At 44.1% G+C, this 27,855-nt stretch overlaps 2 protein-coding genes across 4 annotated transcripts in view; one reads left to right on the top strand and one right to left on the bottom strand.

The window, feature by feature from the left end:
* mppe1 (metallophosphoesterase 1) overlaps window positions 1–14,516 on the top strand; it is a 53,519-nt gene extending 39,003 nt beyond the window's left edge. For all 3 annotated transcript variants that reach the window (XM_056738147.1, XM_056738146.1, XM_056738145.1), the window contains one exon: window positions 14,030–14,516. In XM_056738147.1, the coding sequence (XP_056594125.1) occupies window positions 14,030–14,206 (177 nt within the window). In that variant the 3' untranslated portion in view covers window positions 14,207–14,516. The remainder of the gene's footprint in view (window positions 1–14,029) is intronic.
* Window positions 14,517–15,624: 1,108 nt separating this feature from the next.
* LOC130413146 (zinc finger BED domain-containing protein 4-like) lies at window positions 15,625–18,741 on the bottom strand. Its single transcript, XM_056738144.1, has 2 exons — window positions 16,719–18,741; window positions 15,625–16,180 (listed from the first exon to the last, which is right to left on the bottom strand). The coding sequence occupies exons 1-2, from the start codon at window positions 18,434–18,436 to the stop codon at window positions 16,027–16,029; spliced, it is 1,872 nt and encodes a 623-aa protein (XP_056594122.1). The 5' UTR covers window positions 18,437–18,741; the 3' UTR covers window positions 15,625–16,026.
* Window positions 18,742–27,855: the final 9,114 nt, after the last annotated feature.

The raw sequence follows: 27,855 nt of genomic DNA, 5'->3' as shown, positions 1-27,855 counted from the left end.
CCTGAACTCGACCGCTGGGGGTGGAGCTCGGATTCATCAGAGTCGGATGCCAGTCTCCCTCGGACGGTGCGAGCAACATCTCATCTACGTCACACATCGTTTCCGAGTGTGTGCGTGAGGATCCGGATGGTATGCCACTGCCGGTTGGGGTACGTTTAGAAGAGCGAATCGGGGTGCGATCGGCCCGCAAGCACTTGGCTGGCGGGTTTACGTTCGCAGAGTTCCCCATATCACTAACGCTGCTAACGTTGGTGGTCATCGGGGCCGTAGCCACAGATGTAACAGCCCAGGTAGCAGACGAAATTGCCCGTTACCGCAACTTCTGAGTGACAATCTGCCCGCTGGAGAATGCTCAGTCAGTCCTGAAAAGGACTTTTTTAGAAAAAATCTCTAACACCTCCGGAACCACCGAGACACCCAGGGGAAGGTCGCTGCAGGTAGGGACGATCCGCTGCAACACGTCATAGATCCGGCAATGTAGAAGAAGAAGAATTCATTGAATTCGTTCTGTTCGTAGTCATGAGCGAAGGCTCTGAACAACAAAAGTTAAATGAATGCTGCACACCGGCTTCCTTTTATACCGGATATCCGGGGGCGGAGCCCGGCATGCAAATTTCATTTGCCAAATTTCATTGGCCTTTTCTATAGTAGTCAGAGTTGATTGGTTCTCAAGGGTGAACCCCATCTGTCATTCTCGACACAACGTCGAGAGACCGACAGAAAGGGAACCACAGGTCAAATATAAAACAGACTCTAAGTTCCTACATGCAATATTAATTATGTAAAACTTCTGAATTCTAAAGCAGCCCCCCGGCCAGGCAAATAGTGCAGAACAGTATGCAAACGGTGGCGAGGAATCCAAAACTCCAATCGAGAAAAAAACCTCAGGAGAACCTAGGCCCAACCAGGTGATTCCTGTTCCCCTCCGGCAAAAGCTGCTGCCTATGCACAAGCTCAACAGTGCTTGCACAACAAGGCTTAATAAAATATAAAAATTAAGGATTTAAGATTATCATTAACAATCTAATAGCATTTTAAATGTTGTAGGAAAAACAAAGTTGTCGGGTCCTTTATCCAGCTCTATCCTCTTAGCTCTTTTCAGGTCACCGCTTCCCATTCTCAGCTCTGCCATCAGGTCTGGGCATGAACTGCATCCTGCGGTAACCTTGGAACAAAGAGACAAGGCTGGCTGAGAGTAGAGTACTGTTCTGCACTCTTTGATGCAACAAGTACATCATTTGTTGTTGGATGTGTTCCTGGTTCCGGTTGATCTAAATAATGCAGCCTAAATCCTCTGAGGATAAACATCATGGAAGTGTAGTCTATGCAAGATTAAAAAGATCCGTCTTTAGTCTAGATTTAAACTGACAGAGTGTGTCTGCCTCCCGGACAGTGCAGGGAAGAATATTCCAAAGTTTAGGCAGTAGTTAAGAAAAGGATCTACCACCTTTACTTGATTTTGAAATTCTAGGTATTACCAACTGACAGGAGGCCTGAGTGCGTAATGCACGCGGAGGACTGTAATACAATAGAAGTTCATTCAAATACTGGGGCACCAGACCATGTAGGGCTTTATAGGTAATAAGCAAGATTTTAAAGTTAATGCCATGCTTTATAGGCAACCAGTGCAATTTTGTTGTCTAATTTTGTAGTGTTTCATCTACATTTGTGTTCAAAACAATAACAGTTCAACATCACTAACCAGGGGCCCGTTTCAATAAGGATGTTCAACCAACACCGAGAAAATGTGAACTCTGTGTTGATTCTTTTCAGTTTTTGGTTTCAGTTAGTTCTACTAACTCTGCCACCTAGTAGATGGGGCCCTAGCCTGGGTGATGGTCTTTGCCACTGAGGGGGGTAGCCTACTCAGGATCTCCTCGTCCCGTCTAGAGACCAGACATGGATGTTCTAGATGTCTGGTCTGGGATGCCAGAACATGCCCTTCCACGGAGAGAGCAGGTCCTCCGTCAGGGGAGTGGGCCAGGGGGGAGTCATTGTCAAGAGCATCAGCTCTGAGAGCCAAATGCGGTTGGGCCAGTGTGGCGCAACCAATAACACTTGGTGCTCCTCTGCCCTGACCTTGCACAGAGTCTGTGCAAGGTGGCTCACTGGGTGAAGGCGTACTTCCGCTTGTCCCGCAGCCAGCTGTGCGGAAGAGCATCCGTGCTGAGGGGGGCGTAGGACAGGGAGTACCAAAGCGGGCAATGTTTTTTTTTCTTTTTAATTCTCCTTTTTGCATTTCTCTTTAAACTGTTTCGCCTCCTCTTCTGTTGTTATAAATAGACTGGCCTCTACTGACGCCACGCGCGCGTTTCTTTTAAATTACTGCAAATTAGCGCCTGATGAAAAATGCACTTAAAACACATTTTTTTAGAGAAATGTTGTTAATATTGTATATAATATCATCCACTCGCGACCCACCCGCAATTGATCTAAATGCATTTTTTTATTAACCGACCCGCGGATTTAAGCGTCATCCATGCATCACTACTGCCCGACCAACTTCTTCAACTCTCCCCCACTTACTGGTTTTGCACCAAATTCCAGCATTTGTTGTTTGGGTGGTGGGGACCTGCTGCTCTCTGCTCCGCACCACTTGCTCTGTAAGTTGGACTGTGCAGTGATGCGACTCCAATTGATTCTTCAAATTTGAAGTAGAATTTTTGTAGGTAGATAGCACTTTGTCGCCAGCACAGAGAGTACAACAAACCTTGATATTGTCATCTAGCAGACACAAACTCGTGACTGTATTTCCAGCTAGAAAAGCGTATCTCTCTCCTCCCTACATTGTTGTTTACGTTTGTGTCGCTGTGTGGTAGGGGCTATAACACGTGAATTGTCCTCATGCTGAAAACTTGACTTGTCCCATAATGCTACGTGACTTCACTCCCTGAGACGTAAGAAGAAAGCAAAAAATATATATTTTTACTAAGGAAAATTACAAAAGTAGTAACGCACATTGACTTGGATAAATAACTTTAATCTGATTAATAGTTTGGAAAAAGTAACACGTTAGATTACTTGTTACTGAAAAATGTGGTCAGATTAGAGTAACGCGTTACTAAGTCACGAGTTCCATGCCGAGAAAGAGGATGCTCTGCATCTGGGAGAGCTTGCTCTTTTCTCGGTTGCCCTGAAGTCCCAATCAATCTAGGTGCCGGAGCATAAGGTCCCTTTGTGTACACAACAGATCTCGTGAGTGTGCCAAGATAAGCCAGTTGTCGAGATAGTTCAGTACCCGCACACCTTTCTCCATGAGGGGAGAAAGGGCGGCTTCCACAATCTTCGTGAAGACCCGTGGGGACAGGGACAGACCAAAAGGGAGGACTCTGTACTGATATGCCTGCCCCTCGAACGCGAACCGAAGGAAAGGCTGTTGTCGAGGAAGGATCGAGACATGAAAGTAAGCCTAACACAATCCAGTGGAGTGTGAGAACGGCTGCAAGGAACACCCAGGGATATCGGAAACTCTCTTTGTTAGTAAGTGGGCGACAGGCCCTAAATAGGGCCCAGATCAGAGACATGGCTGTGAAGGTCGGGTTCAATGTTGTTTTCCCTGGGGTAATCCCGTCAGGGTCGCTTCTTACGTGAAGGTTGCTGACGGGGTGGAGGTTTCCCCTTTGACCTCCTCTTCCAGGGTGCAGACTGCACTGGGGGCACAGGAACTGGAAGCGAAGTCGAAGGGGAAGGTCGCTGCAGGTTGGGACAATCCACTGCTCTTCGTCGTAGATCCAGAAATGTAGTCTTTAAGAATCCTTTGAATTCATTTTTAGTAATCATGAGCGATGGCTCTGAAGAACAAAAGGTAAATGAATGCTGCAAGCCGTCTTCCTTTTATCCCAGATATCTGGGGGCGGAGATCGGCATGCAAATTTAATTCCCCAAATTTCATTTGCCAAATTTCATTGGCCCTTTTCTATAGTAGTCAGGATTGATAGGTTCTCAAGGGCGAACCCCATCTGTCGGCTCGACACTACGTCGAGAGACCAACAGAAAGGGAACAAATATTCCCGGAGGGAAATTTTATTCACACGTGCACAGGGGTAACAGAAGACAGTAAGTGTGTGATGGGGAATTAGCTCCGTCCGCTGTTTGAGGTTGAGTCCTCTTCCTCCTCGTGCTCCGGGCGTGGTGAGTAGTCCTGCCTGGTGCTCGTGAAGGGTCCTGCTGATAGTCACTCTCTGTTTTGAACAAGGAAACAATGGGTTAGTCATTTGTTCACATGGAGTGTAAGCTCGCCTTCTCCTTCCTTCTTCCGGCTTATATCCGGTAGGCTTGATTGGAGGCAGGTGTGAACCGATCAGCAGGTGTGTGTGTGTGATTTGGCGATTTTCATGGCGACGCTGATTGCGCACCGGTATACTCGCCACAGCAGGGGTGAGATATATTTTCATATATCTAATTCACAATAAATAAAAATGGTACACAGTGTGATCAAAATGTGTGCCATGAATGAATGAGGTACACCACTTGTTCTTTAAAAAGTTATTTAAAAAGGGGGAGGTGATCAAAAGAAATAATAGGTTCACAGAGTAATTTACTATTGTTACTGACTCTGCCCAATCCCGGGGCTTAATCCAATCAAAAAGTTGTGTGGTGACATCAAAATGCTGTTCCTGAGGCAAAACCGAGAAATTCAGTGCAATTGTCCTGGACTGGTTCACCTGTTCACCTTTGCCAGAAGGTCCTGGAGATTAGTGATAAAGCTATCTTTCATTGTCGAAATAACAGTCCTACCCGATTGATATCGTGGAGCACTTCAAGAGGTTTTTCCTAGATAAATCATATGGGCAAGTGGTCTGCAATCTAATCGCTCTGGGACAGGATTTATGAAATGAGTGAGACACTGAAGATAGTTGAGAATCGCAGTGCAGGTTGTTTAACCAAACAGCAAACAGTCCAAAACACCAGGCAAAACGTGATCGAGGGCAGGCAGGTAAATCCGTAAACTATGTGTTCTGTCCTCACTAAACGCGTCACTTCTTTATCCAGCTAGACAGACAGTGAACATACGAGATGTTGGTTCATGGCTTTTTATCTTCCAATAGCTTCAATTAATATTTTCTCGTTTAACTTTAACGTTAACATTGTAAAACTGTAAACAGACATAGACAATACAGCAATTAGAATTGTACATATTCAAAGTGCATAGTTGGCTTAACAGAAATTACTGCATAAATATAGCATATAAATGAAGCATTAAATCAACACATTAAACGTTATATTGTCATGTGCATTTGTTCATTTGTTAATTTTACTCCTTGTCTTAGGTATTGACTTGTAATCACGGAATCCAAATTAGCCTAGCAATCACAACAAAAGATCGCTAGCATACGGCACTTGCTAAAGCTAACGCTTCGCACATCACTTTACATTTCGTTTTAAACAACATTTGCATATCTGAGTTAATGCATTTACTGATAAACATCTTAACCTACTTAACATCATATTTATATGACAAATAATAGAGACTTACAGTCTTATGCGGGCCACGACATTACAGAACGAACCGCTGTTCAGCCATTTCACTTCACAATGAACGTCACTCAAACAAAACTTAAGAAAGTTAACATACACAAACCTCACCACAAGAGGGCACTTAAAAGTTAACATATAAACATATCCAAAACTTTCCTTACAATTAAACTGAACCATAACACTGGAGGCTTTTATACTTTTATACCACTATTTAACACTTATCAGTCTTTATATCACTACTTTGGGAAAGCAGGAGAATGAGTTGAGTCACTGGTCGCAAGTAGACACGAGAAGTCCCTTGCTTCACAACTTTGACTTCTACTTTTCTGACCTTCTTGTCTTCACTTGGGAAGGTTTTAGTAATGAGTCCAATGGGCCATTCATTACGTTTAACTTGTTCATCCTTCAATAATACTACATCACCTACTTGAACGTTTTCTTTGCCCTGAGTCCATTTCCTTCTTGGATGAAGCATTGACAGATATTCTTGTCTCCAGCGCTTCCAAAAGGTATTTGCAAGACCTTGAACATGTTGCCATTGTCTTTTATATCAAATGTCCCTTCAGGAGTGGGAGCTACTCCTGCCTTGGGAGTCAGAAGCATAGACGGTGTCAAGATAGTTAGTGAGCCTGAATCTGTACTTATGGGAACCAATGGGCGAGCATTAATGATTGCCATGACTTCTGCCATTAGTTTGGTGAGGACCTCATGGGTAAGGCGAGTTGGACCTGCCTGCAGTAACATGGCGTCTAGAATGCGGCGAGCGATGCCAATCATTCTCTCCCATGAGCCACCCATATGTGATGAGTGAGGCGTGTTGAATGTCCATGAGCAGCCTTCATTGCTGAGGTAGTCTTGGATCTCAGGGTGATCTGTGCTGATTTTTAGCTCCTTACAGGCTCCAATAAAGTTGATCTGAGAACTTTGGAAGGGCCTCTAACAGCGAAAAACCTCCTCAGTGCATTAATAAAGCATGAGGTAGACATAGATTCAATTACTTCAATATGCACTCCACGAGTCCCTAAGCAACTAAATAAAACTGCCCAGCGTTTACTTTCAGCAGCCCCACCCCTGGTCTTGCGAGTGACTACACTACAGGGCCCAAAAACGTCTAAGCCGACCCTAGTGAATGGGGGGTCCATGATGAGTCAATCTTTAGGGAGGTTGGCCATTTTTTGATCAACAGGTTTTCCTCTAAGCCTACGACAAGTGACACACTGATAGATTACACTTGAGACTAGTTTCCTGCATCCAATTATCCAAACACCAGCAGATCGCAACGCTCCCTCAGTGAGGTGACGGCCTTGGTGAGCGATGCCTCAAACTCTTAATGTTTGAGGCAATTTCTTAATGTCCTCTTTGAACTCATACTGTTGGATGCTTGAGATGACTGTAAATTTGGCTTGAGTTTGAGGATTTGTAGTGTTTTGACCTGAACGTTTGGACCTGTTTCTCACTAGAGTAGTGAGTTTTGCCATACCTCGTATGAGATGTTTCCATGTTGAGAATCGTTCGAACCGATGTGGTCTGAGAGGTTCGATGCAGGCTTTTGATGCAAAAACATTCACTTCTGGTCGAATCTCTGAATCTTGTTCTGGTTCTATTAGCTCAAACTCTTTTGTATTTGATGTAGATAAACACTGTGGCTGTTCCTTTGTCAAGAATGGGGGTCCGGTGAACAAGTATGTTTGTGGCAGTAAAAGTGCTGCTATCGGGCGAGTAGCAATGTCTGCAGAGTTGTTTTCTGATGAGACATGACTCCACTGTGTTGGTACTGAAGATTTTCTGATTCTAGAGACTCTGTTCGATACGTAGACATAAAATCTTCTCGACATGTTGTAGATGTAACCTAGTACAATCTTACTATCCGTGTAGTACTTTACAGCATGGAGCCCCAGGTCGATTTATTGGCATATAAGCTCTGCCATTTCTGTAGCAAGGACAGCGGCGCATAGCTCCAGCCGTGGAATTGTGTGAGCTGTTTTTGGTTCTAGTTTAGCTTTGCCCATGACAAATCCGGTAAGGTGCTTTCCCTGCTCATTGACGACTCGCAAGTAGGCGACAGCTGCTATTGCTGCGGATGAGGCGTCACTGAAGACACAAAGCTCTCTGTATTTCGTTGAGGAGGTGCTCTAACTCGAGAAGAGAGTCTCTCCATACAGACCATAGCCGTTCTTTGGCTGGCGAAAGGGGGTCGTCCCAGTCGCACGGTTCGGAGGTTAGTTCTCTTATGAGAGCTTTTCCCTGTACAGTTACAGGCGCAACAAAACCTAAGGGGTCGTACAAACTATTCACAGTGGATAGCACGCCTCTTTTGGTGAATGTTTTTTGTTCTTTGGAGACTTGAAATGTGAACGTGTCTGATTCAAGACTCCAGCTGATGCCTAAACTTCTTTGCACAGGTAACGGGTCAGAGTCTAAGTCAAGGCTTTTGATATCTTTTGCCAAGTCATTTGTTGGGAATGCCTCCATGACCTTGCTGCTGTTTGAGGCAATTTTGTGCAAACGCAGATTTGATTTGGCTAACATTTCCTGTGTTTTTTGCAGGAGAGCAATTGCTTCAAATTCGGTAGGGAGTGAGGTTAGACCATCATCAACGTAAAAGTTTCTGGTAACAAAATGCTCTGCATCCTTACCAAATTCCTTAGAACTGACTTGCGTAACCCGAAGATTGCAACAGCGGGAGACGTACGATTTCCAAAAACATGGACTTTCATGCGATACTCGATGATCTCTTTTGTGACGTCATTGTCTTTAAACCAGAGAAATCGCAGGAAATTGCGATAATCACCCCTTACTGGGAAACAGTAGAACATTTGTTCCACATCTGCTGTTATTGCAATGGGCTCCCTGCGAAATCTGATTAGAACCCCTAGCAAAGTGTTGTTGAGATCTGGGCCGCTTAAAAGGACGTCGTTGAGTGCTACGCCCTCATGTTTGGCGCTTGAGTCAAAAACCACACGGATTTCCTTGGGCTTCTGCGGGTGGTACACCCCAAACATGGGGAGATACCAACACTCTTCATTCAGCTGTAAGGGGGGTGCAACTTCTGCTTGCTTGTTGTCTATGACTTTTTGCATGAACTGTACAAAGTGCTCCCTCATTTCAGGTTTTTTATCGCGACTTCGTTTTAGCGTGACAAGTCTTCGAAAGGCCTGATCTCGATTATTTGGGAGACGTTGTCTGGGAGTAACAAAAGGAAGGGGTGCAACCCAGCAGTTTGTCTCATCCTGATACATTTCGTTTTGCATTATTGTGAGAAATTGCACATCCTGTTGTGAAGGTGCTAACTTTTCATCATCCTCCCTCCTGATGAAGACAGTGTCCCCGAGATTGTCTGTTTGAATTGCCTGGTAAGTATCTGTGCTGAGTTGAGTGTCTTTTAGATGACTTACAGATTTGTCCTTTATTTACAGGACGTTGGTACATCGACTGAGGTATGATGGAGGCCCGTTGAGCAATGTGTTAGTTTTATACGCTGCGAAGGATCTTGATTTGTGAGCACCATTCAAACAGACGTCTCCCACAATAACCCAACCGATGTCAAGGCGCTGGGCGAATGGAGCATTATGGGGACCATTACGCTGCTCCCTCACTTTGTGCAAACTCAAAATGTCTCTGCCCAAAAGCAATAGGATTTGTGCATTTGAGTCTATGGGATGTATCTTGTGCGAGAGCTCCTTTAAGTGTGGGTAGAATTGGGCGACTTCCGGCGGGGGGATCTCTGAGCGATCCTCTGGGATCATGTCACATTCTAGCATCGCAGGCAGTTGCACCTTTATGTGACCATCCATAGACTCGACAATAAAGTCTTTAGCCCTTCTCCCTCTCGATTGCATGATTCCTGAACATGTTTTTAAAGTGTACACTTCCTTGCCTCCTTTAACACTAAAATGGTCGAAAAATTCTGAACGGGCAAGAGACTGGTTGCTTTGTTCATCCATAACAGCATACAGGAATATTGCCTTGTCTCTCTGTCCTAAAGGATACACTTTGGCCAGACATATTTTAGCGCAAGACCTTGAGCCACGTTGTTCTCCACATACCTCTGTGCACATTGCCGGAGCTGAGATTAATGGTATGCTGATCTCGGGCTCCCCGCCAGGCTGTTTCACCTCTGTCGGCGGTGTGATGCTGTTAGGAGGGGTGGGCCTGGATGTAGCACTGTGTGGTGTCTTTCACTCCCACATTCTTTGCAAGTGAGGTTGATCTGACAATTTTTGGCTTGGTGTTTGGTTGATGCACAACACTTGAAGCATATGTTTTTATCCTTCAGATATGTTTTTCTTTCGTCTAGGGACTTACTGCGGAAACTACGACATTTTCTGAGAGGATGCGGCTTTTTATGCAGAGGACATTGTTTGTCTGGATCCTCACTAAAATCTGTTGTTTCATTTCTCTGTGCTATTTCTGTCTTTTTCACCGAAATCATAGGGCGAGTACTGTTATTAACCTTTCTGTCAAACTTGGACTGAGCTGCTGACAGAAAGGCAAAGCTAGGATCATTTCTTATGCGCGCTTGTTCCCGTACAAAGTCAGAGAAGGTAGAAAATGGTGGAAAAGTAGCATTGTAATTTACCTTGTATTTGGAAGCATGTGAGATCCATCTCTCTTGAAGGGAGTAAGGAAGCTTTTCCACTATGGGATTAACACCACGAGCTGTATCCAGAAAGGCTAACCCAGGTGAATAACCCTCTGCTTTAGCTAGTTGTAGTTCAAGTAAGAGGTCTCCTAGCTCCATTAACTTATTTGAGTCTCTAGCTGTAATCTTAGGAAAGTTTTCAACCTTTTGAACAGGGAGCATGTGGCTCCCTGGCTGTTGTTGTGGTTGGGGGTCCAATGGCTGCCACATGATGACTCGATGACTGAAGTTTACAGCTTCTGTAAGGTGTTGTCTGCTGATAAAATACTTTTTACTGTTCTGTCCTCACTAAACGCGTCACTTCTTTATCCAGCTAGACAGACAGTGAACATACGAGATGTTGGTTCATGGCTTTTAATCTTCCAATAGCTTCCATGAATATTTTCTCGTTTAACTTTTACGTTAACATTGTAAAACTGTAAACAGACATAGACAATACAGCAATTAGAATTGTACATAAGTTGGCTTAACAGAAATTACTGCATAAATATAGCATTTAAATGAAGCATTAAATCAACACATTAAACGTTATATTGTCATGTGCATTTGTTCATTTGTTAATTTTACTCCTTGTCTTAGGTATTGACTTGAAATCACGGAATCCAAATTAGCCTAGCAATCACAACAAAAGATCGCTAGCATACGGCACTTGCTAAAGCTAACGCTTCGCACATCACTTCACACATTTTGTTTTAAACAACATTTGCATATCTGAGTTAATGCATTTACTGATAAACATCTTAACCTACTAAACATCATATTTATATGACAAATAATAGAGACTTACAGTCTTATGCGGGCCACGACATTACCGAACGAACCGCTGTTCAGCCATTTCACTTCACAATGAACGTCACTCACACAAAACTTAAGAAAGTTAACATGCACAATCCTCACCACAAGAGGGCGCTTAAAAGTTAACATATAAACATATCCAAAACTTTCCTTACAATTAAACTGAACCATAACACTATGAGACAGTCTAAACAACGACAAAACAAGAGAGTGATCCAAAAGCAGTAATCCAATAAACAGGCACTAAAACTAAAACGCGTTTTGTGCCTTTGAAAGTAGGATAACTGTAGGAAGGGTACACCATGAGAACGGTTGTTTTCAGATAAGGGGAAAACTGTGTTTTTTTATTACTGCATTAATTATGTATAACAGCTAAATTTTACGAAAAATAGATGTTCATCTCCCCCCAGAACTTGCACTACAAAGGATCTGCCCTATAAGTGCCTGGGGCACATGAATGCGATTGGAATTCACCCGAAGATGTGATAATAGCATTCAGTTTCTTGCACAAATCAATTGACTCGCTTTATAAAACGCTAATTTAACGTCACAAGAGGGCAGGGATTACTTTTTTGTTGAATGTATTTACGTTTTTTTACTTTTATTGATTTAACTTTAATTAATTCAACCAAATATCTTCATGAAAAAACGATGCCACCCACATCTTTTATGTACTTCAGGACTATGGGTGTAAATTAGTAGAAATTTCGGGTATACTTTATCAAAAATCAATCAAAAAGAAAATATCCCTTTTTATTTAATATCATGAAAAGGCAAAAATACTGGATGAAATATTTGTATGCATGTTTAAATATATGACCTATAGGAAACAGCAACAAAAACAGTATAAATGGAACTAAACGCAATAAATAACAGAAATACAAAATAACAGAAGAAATGAGGACACTCATGAGGATCCTATTTATTCTTTTGGAATCTGGCCCTCAAAGAAAGTTGAAGATCCCTGCTCAATGTGATTCTAATCAAGCGGTTGGTTTGCGCTGTATCATGGGAAAAAGTGATGTTCACTCAAAATTAGAATGCATTGTGAGTAAAAGGAGTGAACGAATGTAAGAATTGAGTTGTTCAATCAGAATTTGGACATCACTACAAAATGGGGGACACCTGATTTAGTGAACTATATAGGAGATAGGGTGAAATATTTTTTATTGCAAAGAACAGAAACATGAAAGAATATCAAACACAAACCCATACATCAATTTGTTTTTCGATAACAAAACAACAGTAACAAAGACATTTAAATATTAAAGATGGGATAACACCCGCAATACTATTTTATAGTTCGTATACAGTAGTATTGCATATGTTGTACAGCTGTACGATTGTTTCTGGAAAAAGAGGAGCTGCTGGAGGCAGGCAGGGGGGACACAATACTTCATCACAATATCCCTTTGTGTTGTTTACATTATGCATGTATGCACCGCTTGCCAACAAAACACAGATATATGACTTAGTTTTGACTCAGTTCATGTCCGGCATCTTTTAGTGCTGGGGCTGCGCCATCTATCAGCTTCAGATGATCTCTAAATCCAGTGTTATATTCACCATTTATATAACATTCAACACCAAAATGCAGTAAGCAAACAAACACAACTAAACTTCCGTCAGCCCAGTGAAGCGGCATTGATTGGTGTGCTCTTTTGTTGGGCGAGCTCCAGGCGTGCAGATGGCACTAGGGACAGGGGGGACATGAGCCCCTCCATTCATAGTGACCCGATCCATCCCTGATCCTTCTTCGTGAAAATGTAAGTAAGTTTGAAATGTTTAGTTCAGTACAGAAAAGAATAACAGTCCATCAGTGTCTTAATCTTTATTTGTGTTAAATCCAACAAAATCAGTACTGTGTTTACAACTTTACAGTTTATAACTGTACTGTTGCTTTTCAGCTTTATTGCTGAAAAAAATAGTTCCTTTAAAATGTCACTGCAAATAAAGCCAGAGACCTTCAGAGGCAGGCTGAAGGTGCGCTCATCACATCACAGGGACACAAAGCATTTCGTGCCAGCATGCTCATACTAGTAATATGTAAATAATGTGTAGTATATTCCACCTTGAAACACCACTTCCTGAATGCTTGCGTCTGTAATTAATTCATTACAGATACCAGACATGATTTTGCAATCATTATTGGTATAACATTAGTTGTTATGTGAACTCCGCTTTTATCCTTCATTTAGAATGCTCTTTATAAGTTGTATAAGTCATGCTTGAATCAACTTAAAACATAGTTATCTTTTATCGTTGTAGTGTGAACGTCCATTAAAGCTGGGTATACATCTCTCTGTTTACTATAACAATAATTCAAAAGCTATTTTCTCATTTTGATAACCAAAATACTAATACGTTTGTTGGACTGGCTTGTACGTTGGACAAAATGGTGCTCAGTCGAAGGGGCGAATTATATTGGCGTTATGATTGGTCAGATCGCCCGTCAATCAAACTGCTTGCAATGAGTCAATTAAGTCCAATTCTTAGTGATTTTTTGTTTGCAGATCCTGATATCAGATTCAAATTGTTTAAATCATGCTTGAATCATCTTAAAACATGTTTACATCATGAACTTTTTAAATGTTTGAAATATATGATTTTCCAAATATTTCAAACATTTTCAGACAAGGCTTTTGTCCTTAAACTTTATTACCTAGTTAAAGGAGTAGTTCACCTCAAAATTTGCCCCCATTGACTTTCCATAGTAGAATTAATGATTACATCAGAAAGTGAATGGGGGCTAAATTTGAATACTAATCCTTTAACGATTGGTTATTTTTTACTAGAAAGGATCTGATGTTTACAAGCCTAAATTTAAGCTTATGATTATCATCAGTTGATCTATCAATTTTTTTATTTAATATTGATCAGGTTTGTTATATTTTTGGGTTTGAATTGCTTTGGTAACTTGATAACTCTGTTCTTTACATGTATTACATGTAAACCCTCTCCGTTTACAGGAATAACAGGAGAGAAAGCCATGACTTACCAGTTATTGATGATGTGGTGTGAGAGGCGATACACAGATGCAGTGTCATATTGTAGAAAACATCAGGAATTTCTATTGTACTCATGACACAATGTATTTTCTTTCATCTCCTGTAGGGCTTGTTCTCCAGGTCTGATTTTCGACTGTCAAAGTGTTTTCTTCCAGAGGAAAGAAGTATTCTTGCACTTTACTGTGGCAGTGGTTTTACCATTGCTCTGGTAGTACTTGGTCATCTCAAGCTGTTCAGAAGACCATTGCACTTCACAATTTTGGGAAAGCACAAGACTTTGTAACACACACGGAAGACTGATATGAACAGAAGCTATTAGGTCGATCGCTAATAAGTGATTTTACAACTAGAATGATTAAATGCAGTTTCATCAGTGTCCTAATAAAAATGTAGAAGCATTTTATTCGATGACTGACTAATGTGAAATTTGGATTTCCATGATTACCATATGTACCTCGATTTGAAGGGGCAACATACACCTGTATTTTAGAGATATTTTATTTATAAATTTACATGTCTTTCCACATTGCCATTTTAAACAAAGACAAAAGTCTTTGAATGCGTATCTTAAAATAAACCGTGAGAAAGAAACAAAAAAGTATTTGAAGCAATTTTTTTTCCTTTTTTTTGTCATAGTCACTGATCATATTTAAATGTTCTGAAATGAGTTTGAACATATCAAAGCTGCAGAGGAATGAGAATAATAAAGTGTTATTTAGCTCACAGCACATTAAGTCACTGTTCCTTTCACATCCAATAAAGACATGTATGTCATTGTTGCAAAATAGCAGTTCAACCCGCATCATTTGGCCAAGGGTCCTAAGCCTGTGGCCAAGAGAGAAGATTAATGTGTTAAACAAGCAAAAGTGGAAAAATGGTGTTTGCTCATTCTCATGTATTTCTAGACCTAATCTATATTGGGATTTACGTGTGTTACTAATAAACATTGAAATAATCAGTTCAAAAGAATCCACACCTCCCCCGTCGTCATTTAAGTCAAAGTTACCCCATGTGACTGTGTCAACAGACGGTCTCTCGCAAGTAATTCCAAGTGCGCAGTCCTCAAATTCCAGCCCAGCCTATACGCAATTGGTGCGACCAGGTTTCAAATTCAGTTCATACACAATAAAACACCTTTTACACAGACACGCAGTTTGCAGAGTTCTCGTTAGCCAGCTGTAAAATCACAGTTATTCAGAGAAATATCCAGGGGCGTAGTTTATGGGGGGGATGGGGGGAGTTAACCCCCCCAATATTAAAATCCATCAATTACAACCCCTCCAATATTTCAACATGAAAATCACAGTAGATCAAATGAAAAATATGTAGAATTACTTTATTTTGTGACAATAATTTTGTTCCTAATCAAATATGAGTTGTCATAATAAATTAGACAAAAAATTCTCCCCCTCCATTGAACCGATTGGTAACGCCCAACCAATCAGTCGCACTTTCACCAAAACAACGCGAGTTTTGTTTGAATGGGAGAGCACACGGGTAATTTAACGTACGCCCAAAAATGAAGCGAAGCGCAGCACAGCGGACTATATTTAACTGCTGGTCAAGTTTAAAACAAAATAATGCATGTACTGAGAATGAGGTATGAGATAGGGATGCACCGAAATGAAATTCTTGGCCGAAGCCGAATAATAATGAAATGCTTGGCCGAAGGCCGAATACCGAACGCGGTGTTTCGCATTTTTTCCATTTATTTTGCCAATTTTTTCACCATTACAATAATTAAATAGTAAAAATTAGCTTTTTACTATTTTGTGTTGCTTTTCAGAGAAATAAATCAAATAACAAAAATATAATTTCAAAATATTTATTTAACACAGAACATTTTTTTAACATTCCAGCAGATATTATACAAACAAAGCACAATATAACTTAAAATAAATAAATTAGTAAAATAAAAAATATATTTTTATTTGGCCATCTTTGAAGCCCCCCTTCTTGAATAGCCTATGTTAGGCCTATAACTGACTGCTGAAAGAATGTAACTCTGTATGTCTACAACAACAAATGTGCATTGAATAGTGCAAAAAATGTGGATGAACCCACAACAAATAAATAACTGTCCTAGACATAAGCCTACTTAGCCTACTTCTTCAGGAAAAGTGGCAGGTTCTTCTTTATGAAAAGTAGCTTCTCTGCTTTCTCACATGAAAGTCGGTTCCTCTTCTCATCGATGACATGAGATGCAGCACTAAACAGTCTCTCGCTGTCGGTGCTTGTGCATGGAGCAGACAAGTACCTGCAGAATAGTTGACATTTTTATTGCAGTTTTCTGACAGTTGCTCATTTCAAAACGAAAAATGTCTTCAAGATAATGAAATGGTTGAAACCCAGTGTAGGCCTACTATTTTACTACACTGAAAATAGTAAAATTTTCACAAAATACATAATATAAAATATAGGTAGTAACACTTTACAATGTTTCCTTTTGTTAACATTATTGCTTTAACTAACAATTAGCAATACATTTGTTATGGTATTTATTAATCTTCGTTAATGTAAGATAATAAAAAATATTTAGTTCATGTTAGTATAAGTGCATTAACAATTTTAACAAATAGGCCTACCACTTTTGATACTTTTTAATTCAAAAATTAAAAATGTGATACTTAATTTTAATACTGTATTAGTAAATGTTAACATTAAGATTAATAAATGCTTTTAATAAGAGTTTTTCATTGTTAGTTAATGTTAAAAAAAAAATAGAAATATAAAGTGTTACCATAATCCAAAATATAAGTAAAATCTTAAATTAATTTCCCATACAAGTAGCCTACCTGCGTGCCATCTGCGCCAGGTCGGGAAAGCGGCCTTGATTGGTCCTCCAAAATTCGAGAGGGTTATTGCTCCTGGGGATGGGGACTTCTGAGAGATAACCATCTAACTGTTGAGCGGTTGAGCTTGTCCTCTGTCTTGCAAATGGGTTATTCTCTTGGAGGATCTCATCGAACATGTCAGACAGCGAGACTGTGCGGGGCTCATCTGTAGTACGAGCGCGTTTACTCTCTGCGCTGTTTTCATCTCCTGCGCTGTGCGTCACCTGACCGTCTCCATCACCTAGCGGCTTTCCCAAATCCAACTCGGCCTGGATCATTTCTCGTGTGCGCAGCTTTTTCCCCACATCCAAGTAATGATCTTTATATCGTGGATCAAGCACAGTCGCGATGCAGTACATGGTTTCTGAGTCCGCCTGACTAAATCGTGTGCTGACAGCTTCTAAGAGCGCACTTTTAGTTGTTTTCACTCCGTGGTCTGTTTCAGCCTCTTTGTTTAAAAGACGCTTTAGTGCTGCAAGTAAGGGTATGACGTCTGCCACAGATGCATCAGATGAGCTTATCTCTTTTGTTATCTGCTCAAAGGGGGCGAGAAGAGAGAGAACGTTCTCGATTAACACCCACTGGTATGCGGTGAATGTCGCGGGCAGGTCATGATCTGCTATGTATGTAGCCAAGACTCGCTTTTGCGCAAAAAGGCTTTCCAGCATATAATATGTACTGTTCCACCTTGTGCTCACATCCTGTTGGAAACGTTTTTGTGGCATTCCGAACTGTTCTTGGATAGATTGTAGGCGCGCATAGGCAAGTGGTGAATGTTTAAAATGGCCAACAATTTTCCTGCCTATCGCTATCACATCTGCTATACTGCGCTGACTCAACAATCCCTCGTTGACCGCCAGTTGAATTGTGTGTGCCATACACCGTATGCCTTTCAGATCGCTATCTTCCATGGCTTTAGCCATATTTCTTGCGTTGTCACTGACTACCGCATGCACTTTAGATCGGTCGATACGCCAAGTGTCAAACATGTTGGCGAACGCCTCGGATATGGCTACAGCTGTATGGGACCCTCTAAACTCTTGTGAGTGAAGCACAATCTTTTGTAGCTTGAAATCTGTGTCGATCCACTGCGCAGTTAAACTCCGCATACTGGTGGGGCTCACATCCGAGCTCCAAATATCAGTCGTGAAGCTGAGGGCTGCAATGTCTGTAGCCAAGAGCTCATGGATGTGAGTTGAAACGACGTTATACATCTCAGGTAAGCACACGTCTGAGAAATACCGTCTACTAGGGATGGTGTAACGGGGCTCAATATGGTCTATAAGCCTGCGAAATCCAACATCCTCTACAACAGAGAATGGTTGATCATCCAATGCGATGAATTCCATTATCCTTTTAGTAATACCTTTAGCTTTGGCACTGTCATTGGCAAACTTTTTTGCTTTTTCTAAGAAGTCAGCCACAGATGGAGTGGGTGTTCTAGGACTGGGGGGAGCTACTTTCCTTTTCGCTGCTGCTGTTGCCGTAGCCGCCGCCGTGTCTTTCTCGTACTCTGCATGATGTTCGGGGTGTCTTGATTTTAAGTGATAAATTAAACTTGAAGTGCTGTACGTTTTTGCAGATGCACCCCCTCTGGACAATTCAGCAGAACAGTGTCTGCAACCGGCCGTTTTTGCCTCTTTCTCTGACACTTTAAAGTGCTTCCACACTGCTGACATGTTTGCTGCATAAAGCGCGCGCCTCTCACTCTACGCGGGTTACTATTTGATCGCGTCATTAAAAACGTCATTGTTCGGCAAAATTTATTCGGCCTTTTTACTTATTCGGCCGAATACCGAAAGTGCTTTTTTTGGCTATTTTCGGCCGAATAATTTCGGTTGCCGAACATTCGGTGCATCCCTACGAGCGCCATAAGAAGAACCGTCTTACTCGATAGGTGAGGAAGATCGGAAGCTTCAAGGGGCTCGAAGGGGGGCTCGGAAAGGCCCCTCAGGACCACGTTCAGGTCCCAAGAGGGTATGGAGCGGAGACGAGGCGGGTTGCGTCGTCTTACGCCCCTTAGAAACCTAGTGACCAGGTAGTGCTGCCCTAGAGACCTTCCGTCCACTGAGTCGTGATGAGAGGCAATTGCGGCAACATACACTTTCAGTGTGGAAGGGGAGATGTTAGTCTCCAATCTCTGTTGTAGAAAGGACAGCACAATCCCGACCTAGCATCTCTGTGGGTCTTCTCTTTGGGAGAGACACCAGGATGAGAAGAGGCGCCATTTGTAGGCGTATAACCGCCTAGTGGATGGTGCTCTGGCCTGTATGATGGTTTCAGCCACAGCAGGGTGTAACCTACTCAGGATCTCCTCGTCCCGTCCAGAGACCAGACATGGAGGTTCCAGAGGTCTGGCCTGGGATGCCAGAACGTGCCCATCCCGAGAGAGCAGGTCCTCTGTCAGGGGAATGGGCCAGGGGGGAGTTGTTGTCAAGAGCATCAGCTCCGAGAACCAAGTGTGGTTGGGCCAGAACGATGCAACCAGTAACACCTGGTGCTCCTCTTCCCTGACCTTGCACAACGTCTGTGCAAGGAGGCTCACTGGGGGGAAGGCGTACTTCCGCTTGTCTCTTGGCCAGCTGTGCGCCAGGGCATCCATGCCGAGGGGGGCCTCGGTCCGGGCGTACCAAACTAAGTGTGTGCGTCTATGTCAATGTGTGTAAGTATGTATGCATATTGTGTGTGTGTGGAGCATCTGTATGTCTGTCTTTTGTTGTTTTCACCTTTTTCTTGTTTTTACAGGCATATGCCTTTAGTTGTTTTTCTTGTATTCAATGTGTCTCATGTAAAGCTGCTTTGTAACAATGAAAATTGTAAAAAGTGCTATATAAAGTTGAGTTGAGAAGTCTGCACCACCACCAACCAAGGTGACAGCTTGGGCCCTGAGTCGAGCGATGTCCACACTCGTGGTCCAGGAGAGACACCTCTGGCTTAACCTAGTGCAGATGCGGGACGCCGAGAAGGTTCACTTTCTCGACGCCCCCATCGCGTAAGGCGGGCTGTTTGGTGACACTGTCGAGGACTTCTCTCAGCAGTTCTCGATGGGAAACAAAGACAGAGTCGAGTATACTCAGCAGTCCACACCACTCTCAAATCGACGGTGCGTTGTGCTGCTCTCCTTCCCGGGGGCCTCCCCACGGCAAGGGATCCGCACTGGTAGCCATCCAATCACCTCCCGCGGGAGAGATGAAGCAGATCTTACCCCTAGTCCCCCTGTCACGGTCCCTGGGCGCTTGGCTCGAGCTTCCCACACCGTCACGGTGGCTACGGCAAACGATCTGTCTCGGCTACTCAATCCAATTCGCCAGACCTCCGCCCAAGTTTCGGGGCATCCTCTCAACCTCGTCAGAGGCAGGGATGCTCCCGTACTATGAGCCGAGGTTGCCACCCTGTTGGCGAAGTCGATCGGTCCCGTCCCTTTAGCCGAGATGTTCAGGTTTTACAGCCCGAACTTCATCATCCCCAAAAAAGGCGGGGGGTGCGCCTAGACCTGCGCACCCTGAACAGGCACCTGCACAGGCTGCCTTCAGGATACCCACGCAGAAGCGCATCCTGGCTTCTATCAGATGTCAGGATTGGATCATGGCAATCGACCTGAAGGACGCTTACTTTTATGTCTCGATTCTACCTCGTCATCGCCCATTCCTACGGTTCACTTTCGAGGGTCAGGCATATGAGAACAGAGTCCTCCCTTTCGGTCTGTCCCTGTCCACACAAGTCTTTATGAAGATCGTGGACGCCGCTCTCACTCCCCTCAGGGACAGACACGTGCGAGTACTAAACTATCTCGATGACTGCCTTATCTTGGCACACTCTCGAGATCTGTTGTGTACACACAGGGACCTGACGCTCCGGCACCTAGGCCGATTGGGACTACAGGTCAACCGAGAAAAGCGCATACTTTCCCCTGGGCAAAGCATCCTCTTTCTCGGTATAGAACTCAACTCTGTCTCCATGACAGCGCGCCTGAGCACAGCATGCGTAGTTCAGGCAGTCAGCCGTCCCCCTGAAACAATTTCAGAGGCTCCTGGGATACATGGCATCCTCGACAGGAGTGATACCCCTTGGGTTGATGCACATGAGACCGCTCCAACACTAGCTACAGAGTCTAGTTCCCTGGAGAGAGTGGCAAACCGCCAGACAGCGTATGGTCATTACACCTCTCTGCCTACGCACCCAAACCCCCTGGTCTTCAATGACCTTTCTACAGACAGGGGCCCCACTCGGGTAGGTTACAATGTGCGTCGTGGGGAAGACCGACACCTCCCTGCAGGGTTGGGGTGCAGTGTGCAATGGGCGATGGACGGGCCCCCGTTTGCGCTGGCATATCAACTGCATAGAGTTGTTGGCTGTGCTACTTGCATAGAGGCTACAACGACTGAATCATACAGCCGACGTGCTCTCTCGTCAGTTGACGCCTGGGGGAGAGTGGAGCCTCCCCCCCTGTGCAGTCCAGCTCAATTGGCTGCAGTTTGGGCAGGCTCAGGTAGACCTGTTTGCCTCCCTCAACTCAACTCAACTCAACTTTATTTATATAGCGCTTTTTACAATTTTCATTGTTACAAAGCAGCTGTACATGAGACACATTTAATACAAGTATGAATTCTAAAGCAGCCCCCCCGGCCAGGCAGATAGTGCAAAACAATATGCAAACGGTGGTGAGGAACCCAAAACTCCCATCGAGAAAAAAAACCTCAGGGGAACCCAGGCCCAACCAGGGGATTCCAGTTCCCCTCTGGCAAAAGCTGCTGCCTCTGCACAAGCTCAACAGTGCTTGCACAACAAGGCTTAATAAAAATATAAAAATTAAAGATTATCATTAACAATCTAATAGCATTTGAAATGTTGTAGAAAAAAAACAAAGTTGTCGCGTCCTTTATCCAGCTCTATCCTCTTAGCACTTGTCAGGTCACCGCTTCCCATTCTCAGCTCTGCCATCAGAGGTAGAGCTAGACACCACCCATTGCCCGCTTTGGTATTCCCTGTCCGAGGCCCCCTTCAGCACGGACGCTTTAGCACACAGCTGCGCACGGTACAAGCGGAAGTACGCCTTCTCTCCCAGTGAGCCTCATCGCACAGACGCTACTAGTTACGCCACACTGCCCCATCCAGACTTGGTTACCAGAGCTAAAGCTTCTGACGACAACTCCCTGCTGACCGATCCCCCTTACGAAGGACCTGCTTTATCAGGGGAAAGGCACATTGTGGCATCCCAGGCCAGACCTCTGGAACCTCCTTGTCTGGCCCCTGAACTGGATGAGGAGATCTTGAGTGGCCTACCCCCAGCGGTGGTTGAGACCATTGCTCAGGCAAGAGCCCCCGCCACTAAGCGGCTATAAACCCATAAGTGGGCCTCTTCTCATCCTGGTGCTCTTCTCGCAGAGAAGACCCACGGAGTTGCTCGATCGTGAACGTGTTGTCCTTTCTACAAGAGAGACTTGAGACAAACCTCTCCCCTTCGACGCTGAAAGTGTATGTAGCCGCGATTGCCGCTCATCACGACTCAGTTCCTGGGAAGTCTCTGGGACAACACGACCTGATCATCAGGTTCCGCCTCGCCCGCACTCCATACCCTCTTGTGGTCCTGGTGGGCCTTAAGAGGCCCCCCTTCGAGCCCCTAAGAGACGCCACTGGGGAGGAAGACCCAACCAGAGAGTAGCCGCTGGATTGTGGACGCCATCATGACAGCGTACCAATCCCAGATTCGCCCGTGCCCGCTATCAGTGAGAGCTCACCCCACCAGGGGAAGTAGTGGGCACTTAGTGGGCACTGGCGCAGGGCGCCTCTCTGGCAGACATCTGAGAGCTGCGGTTACAACCTCCGCGTCGGACCGGTGTCAGTCCGCGTCTTGCATGGCAACATGTAGGACTGGCAGCCGGTAGGGCGTATGCTTGCGAAAGCACGTTCCCCCCATTTCTATAGGTGGGTCAGTGTGCTACTTAGCCTCCATTCTTTCCCCCACGGGGCGAAAAACAGGCATTCCATCCATCACTAAGCAAGCACCCTCTGCGAACGGGCAGAGCAGCCCTGCCCCTTAGGCCGGGTACCATTTGAGTTATCCACACATAGCTCTAACCGGACCTAGTGCTACCAGACGTTGTAACTTCCCCACTCCGGCATTTCCGTCTTATGTATCCTCATGATTGGTTTCCACCTTGGTAACACATGACCTCCCTAGGTGGACCTTCATTTCGTGGCTAACTACCTCAGTCCACATATTTTTTCCCATGAGCTCTCCCCTGACGGTGAGACCATGCGGGTGTCTACACTACAACTCCTCACGATGGTAGGAAGTGGTCTCTGTAGAGCGTTCTCCATTCGAGGAGTGCACTTACCCAGTGGCAATGAAACTAAGGCCGCCGCCCTTGAGGACCGAAGGTAGAGGCTTCCCACCTTTTCTAAAAAAGCTCTGGGACCCTCTGCCCACCTATCCACTGGAAGATTACAAATTTCACGAAAGTGCTCACGTCTGAAACGCCCAGGCCTGTCACCATCGTTTCGCTGAGATTGTAATACGGCACAGCGTTGTGGCGAGTTTTAATAGGAACCCCATCTGTCGGTTCGACACAACGTTGAGAGACCGACAGAAAGGGAACGTCTTGGTTACGTATGTAACCTCAGTTCCCTGATGGAGGGAACAAGAAGTTGTTACCTTCTTGCCACAAACACGTGCCGACCGCTGCAGTAGTCGTGAGAGGCTCTCAGGCTCCTCAGAACAAAAGGTGAATGAATGCAGCACGCCGCCTCCCTTTTATACCCGGATATCCGGGGGCAGAGTCCGGCATGCAAATTTCATTCGCCAATTTCATTGGCCTGTTAAAAAAAACAGTCGAATTGATAGGTTCTCAAGGGCGAACCCCATCTGTCAGTTCAAAACAACGTCTCATTCCCTCTATCAGGGAACTGAGGTTACATCCGTAACCAAGACGTTTAACATGCTACATGCGTGATGCTCATACATTTGTCTGCGTCTATGATTTATGATGACATTTCATGAATATTTTATTGTATGAGTGAAGAAGCAGACATTATAAAAAAGCGTCTTCTGACAACCTGCCAAAATAAAGGTCCGGATAACTTTTATGTGGACTATATTTTTCTATTTAATAGTAAAAAGCTAAACAAAAATAAAACAATAATTTAGATTTTTATTAATAATTTAGATAATCTAAATGCATCATGCATAAACTGAATTTAGTTGTTTACCTTTGAAATTATTCTTTCTATTTTTATTAATGTTTCTTATTAATACATTTTTATTATAATGCATTTTGAATCTAATATGCCAATGTAATGTATTAATTGGGTTAACTTTTCACAGATATTAATGCATACAATTTCAGCAATACAATTTGAATGTGTTCATTTTAAGAGACCTGTCTCATTTTCTCTTGTATATTTAGTATTGTTCTTTAATAAAGAAAAATATTTATTATCCGAATACTCAATTAATTGATGGAAAAATCAGTAGAATACTCGATTACTAAAATAATCAATAGCTGCAGCCCTAGACTGGCGTATTTTTTTATTGTAAACATCCATTTTCAGCAGCCATTACTATTTCTGTATATAAGAAATGTGCTAACTTTAGGGGTGTAACGATACAATCAGCTCCCGATTCTCTACATATCTTGATTCTGGGATTTTGGGACACATCACCGTATTTTCAACAAATTTAATAAAACTGAAATGTGCATAACATTTATTTTCCAAATATTAACAATTTCAGTTACTTTTTTGTTGCACGTACAACTTCATACAGAATATTAACATTTTAAGGTTTAACTTTTGTACTGCAGATTTGTTACTGAAAATAAAAAATACAATTCATCATGAAATATTAAGTTTAAAGTTATTTTTACTAAAATGCAATTTAGTTTTAGTCGTATTTTAGTCATGCCCATTATTTATTTTAAGTTGACGAAATGTACATCATATTAAGTCTACTAAAACTAACTGGTCTAACTCATTTATTTGGTTATCACTTCATCACATCTCTAATCGGAAGAGCGCTGGTTTCTTATGGCTTTATATTTCATTTCACATTATGCAGCAGCTCACGTTAATGGATAAATTAACATTGGCTAATAAAAACATTTGAGCTTCCCTTTGTAATGAGATTCGGGGTGACTCGCCAGCAGTCAAACTTCAAGTCTGCTGTGTTTTACCGGCAATTGTGTATGAAAATAAGACACTTGAATCTTGACCGTTCAACGAATAGAATTAAACATCATATCGAAAAATATCTCCATCTTTCTTCAACGTTTATTATAACAATTTTTATCGCAGAATACCATACAATGGAGTAACTGGACAGCCCAGAGTCATATCAAACAACCAGATAATTTCTCAAAACAGCATAGCCTACAGATAATTTGTAAAAACATACACAGACTCATGGTAAGGTGAACATATCTTTGGTGAATTTAAGTAGCAAATATTTCACAAACATTAAATATATGAGATGGTCCTTAAAAACCTGTTGAAGAACACAGAGTAAAACGTCTTAGTTACGTATCTAACCTCAGTTCCATGATGGATGGAACCTATAGAATGGTGTTTGAACTTGAGAACCTTTCATCTCTGATTGTACTTTTAAAACGGCAATGAATTTTGTGAATGGCATGGCATGCCAGTCTCCGCCCCTTACATATGGGTATAAAAGGAAGATGACATGCCCATTCATTCACCCTTTTGGGCTGAGGAGCATGAGAAGCATTCTTGGTTGGCCTTTGCTACTGTAGAGGCGAGATAGCCATCCCGCACCATTAGGAACACTAGGAAGTGCTATCCCCTCAGGCCGTAGAGAGAAAATACGTGGAAAACCTACACGGTCTCACAAGTGGGGAGATCTCATGGGAGTAGTACTGCGGGTCCCCAACCAGGAGTACACAGAAGCGTTGGAGTCCACCGAGGGGAGGTCACAGATTCACCAACAGGGGAACCAATAGTGAGGAAACGTCAGACAGGACTCCCCAATTCAATTCAAGTTTATTTATATAGCTGTGACAGGGAGAACAATGACATGGTCACGAAAGGTACAATAAATGCCCCCAGAGGGTACTTTTATTGAAGGCTCCGTAGGAGACAGGGGAAAACACTGAAGTGGTGCCGGTCAAATGTACTGCTGAGCGTCGGGGAAGTGGCAGTCGTCTTTGGATCTCATGCACGAGTATATCGAGGTAACATCCGGGTCAGTGATGTCTTCGGCAGTATGGCTAAGGCGGTTCAGGCCGTCGTTTAATCTTCAGAGTCAAGAAAAAATGATATGAGACGTCAGTATGTTACTCGTTGAGTGTGGAGATCAAACTCACCTTCCCTCAGAATGCCAACAGCTTTTATAGCTGTTGGGATTGCGCCTTTAACGATCGGCAGGTGCGCCTCAGTGATTTCCCCGGTCTCCCGGTCTGTCCTGTGGGGAGGTGGAAAGATGTGTGGGGGGGTTAAGTGTTACCTGACCTAGTGGTCCACCCTGACCAGATCCTCGACAGACCGTCTGCATTTCTGTGGGAGGTCCCGGCCCGATGTGCCACGGTAAAGTGGAAGTCCTGGAGCGCTAAGAACCATCTTGTGACTCTTGTGTTGTTGTTTTTAGCTTTAGCCATCCACTGGAGCGGTGTGTGGTCCGTTACCAATGTGAACTTCCGTCCCAGGAGATAGTAGCGTAGCTCCAGGACTGCCCACTTTATGGCCAGAGCCTCCCTCTCAACTGTGGCGTACCGACTTTCCACCGGGGTGAGTTTTGCGGCTGATGTATACCATCGGGTGCTCAGCCCCACCCCGAGGTCTGTGATAGGGCCGCCCCTATTCCGGTGTTGGAAGTGTCGGTCTGGAGAATGAAGGCGCAGGCAAAATCCGGCGCGTGTAGTACTGGGGATGACGATAGGGCCTTCTTCAGTACCTGGAACGCCTGTTCCGCCTCCAGTGTGCACTTCACGTTCTCTGGCTGCCCCTTCCTTGTCAGGTTGGTCAGGGGACTGGCTATTGACGAAAAGTTGGGGATAAAAAACCTATAGTACCCCAGGAAGGCATGTACCTGAGATTTGTTGCGGGGTCGAGGGGCATCCCGGACGGCTTCCACCTTCTTTGCCGGTGGCTGGATGAGACCTCCCCCGACCCTGTATCCCAGGTACTGGGCTTCTGCGACTCCGAGGTGGCACTCTTGGGATTTGCCGTCAAGCCTGCCTTCCGTAGGTCCATCAGCACTCTCCGCAATCGGTTCAAGTGCTCATCCCAGGTCCCAGAGTGGATGACTACATCATCACTATAGGCCGCAGTATAAGGTTGATGTGGTCGAAGTAGGATATCCATCACCGCTGGAAGGTGGCCGGTGCGCCATGCAGTCCAAAAGGCAGGACTCAGTATTGCCAATGTCCACCTGGGGTGATGAATGCATTTTTTTCCTTGGAGGCTGGGGATAGGGGCACCTGCCAGTACCCTTTTGTTAAGTCCAGCATTGTGATGTACCGGGCCTTCACTAGTCGGTCCAGGAGCTCAACCACCCGGGGCATTGGATACCCGTCAAAGCTGGATACCTCATTGAGCTTCCGGAAGTCATTGCAAAAGCGGAGAGTGCGTCTGGTTTTGGGACCATCACAATGGAATTGGATCATTGGAATTGGAGGGCTCTATCACTCCGAGCGTTTTCATCCTGTTGATTTCCTCATCTATAGCCAGCCGACGAGCCTCTGGTACCCGGTAGGGCCGCTGTCTGACGATGACTCCGGGTGGTGTTCGAACTTCGTGCTGGGTTATCCGAGTCTGCCCGGGCTTTTCTGAAAATACATCTCGGAACTGACTGACCAAGGTCTGCAGATCTTTCTTTTGGAGAGGTGACAGCTGTTCTCCCATTGGGACGACCGGTTGTCTTCCCGGCTGACGGACACGGTAGGTTACCGGCCCAACCTTCTCCACTATAACGTATGGTCCCTTCCAGGTGGCCAAGAATTTGGATGTGGCTGTGGGGATTAGTACCAACACTCTGTCTCCTGGCTGGAACTCTCATGGCTGGGCAGGCCGATCATACCACCGTTTCTGGGAGCGGTGGGCCTCGACGAGGTGTGCCCGGACAATGGGCATCACTCTGTCTATGCGG

The sequence above is a fragment of the Triplophysa dalaica genome, chromosome 23, assembly GCF_015846415.1.
Source record: "Triplophysa dalaica isolate WHDGS20190420 chromosome 23, ASM1584641v1, whole genome shotgun sequence".
NCBI classification, from domain to species: Eukaryota; Metazoa; Chordata; class Actinopteri; order Cypriniformes; family Nemacheilidae; genus Triplophysa; species Triplophysa dalaica.
Note: the sequence above shows the minus strand (reverse complement) of the source record. Positions and strands in the feature narration are given on the sequence as shown.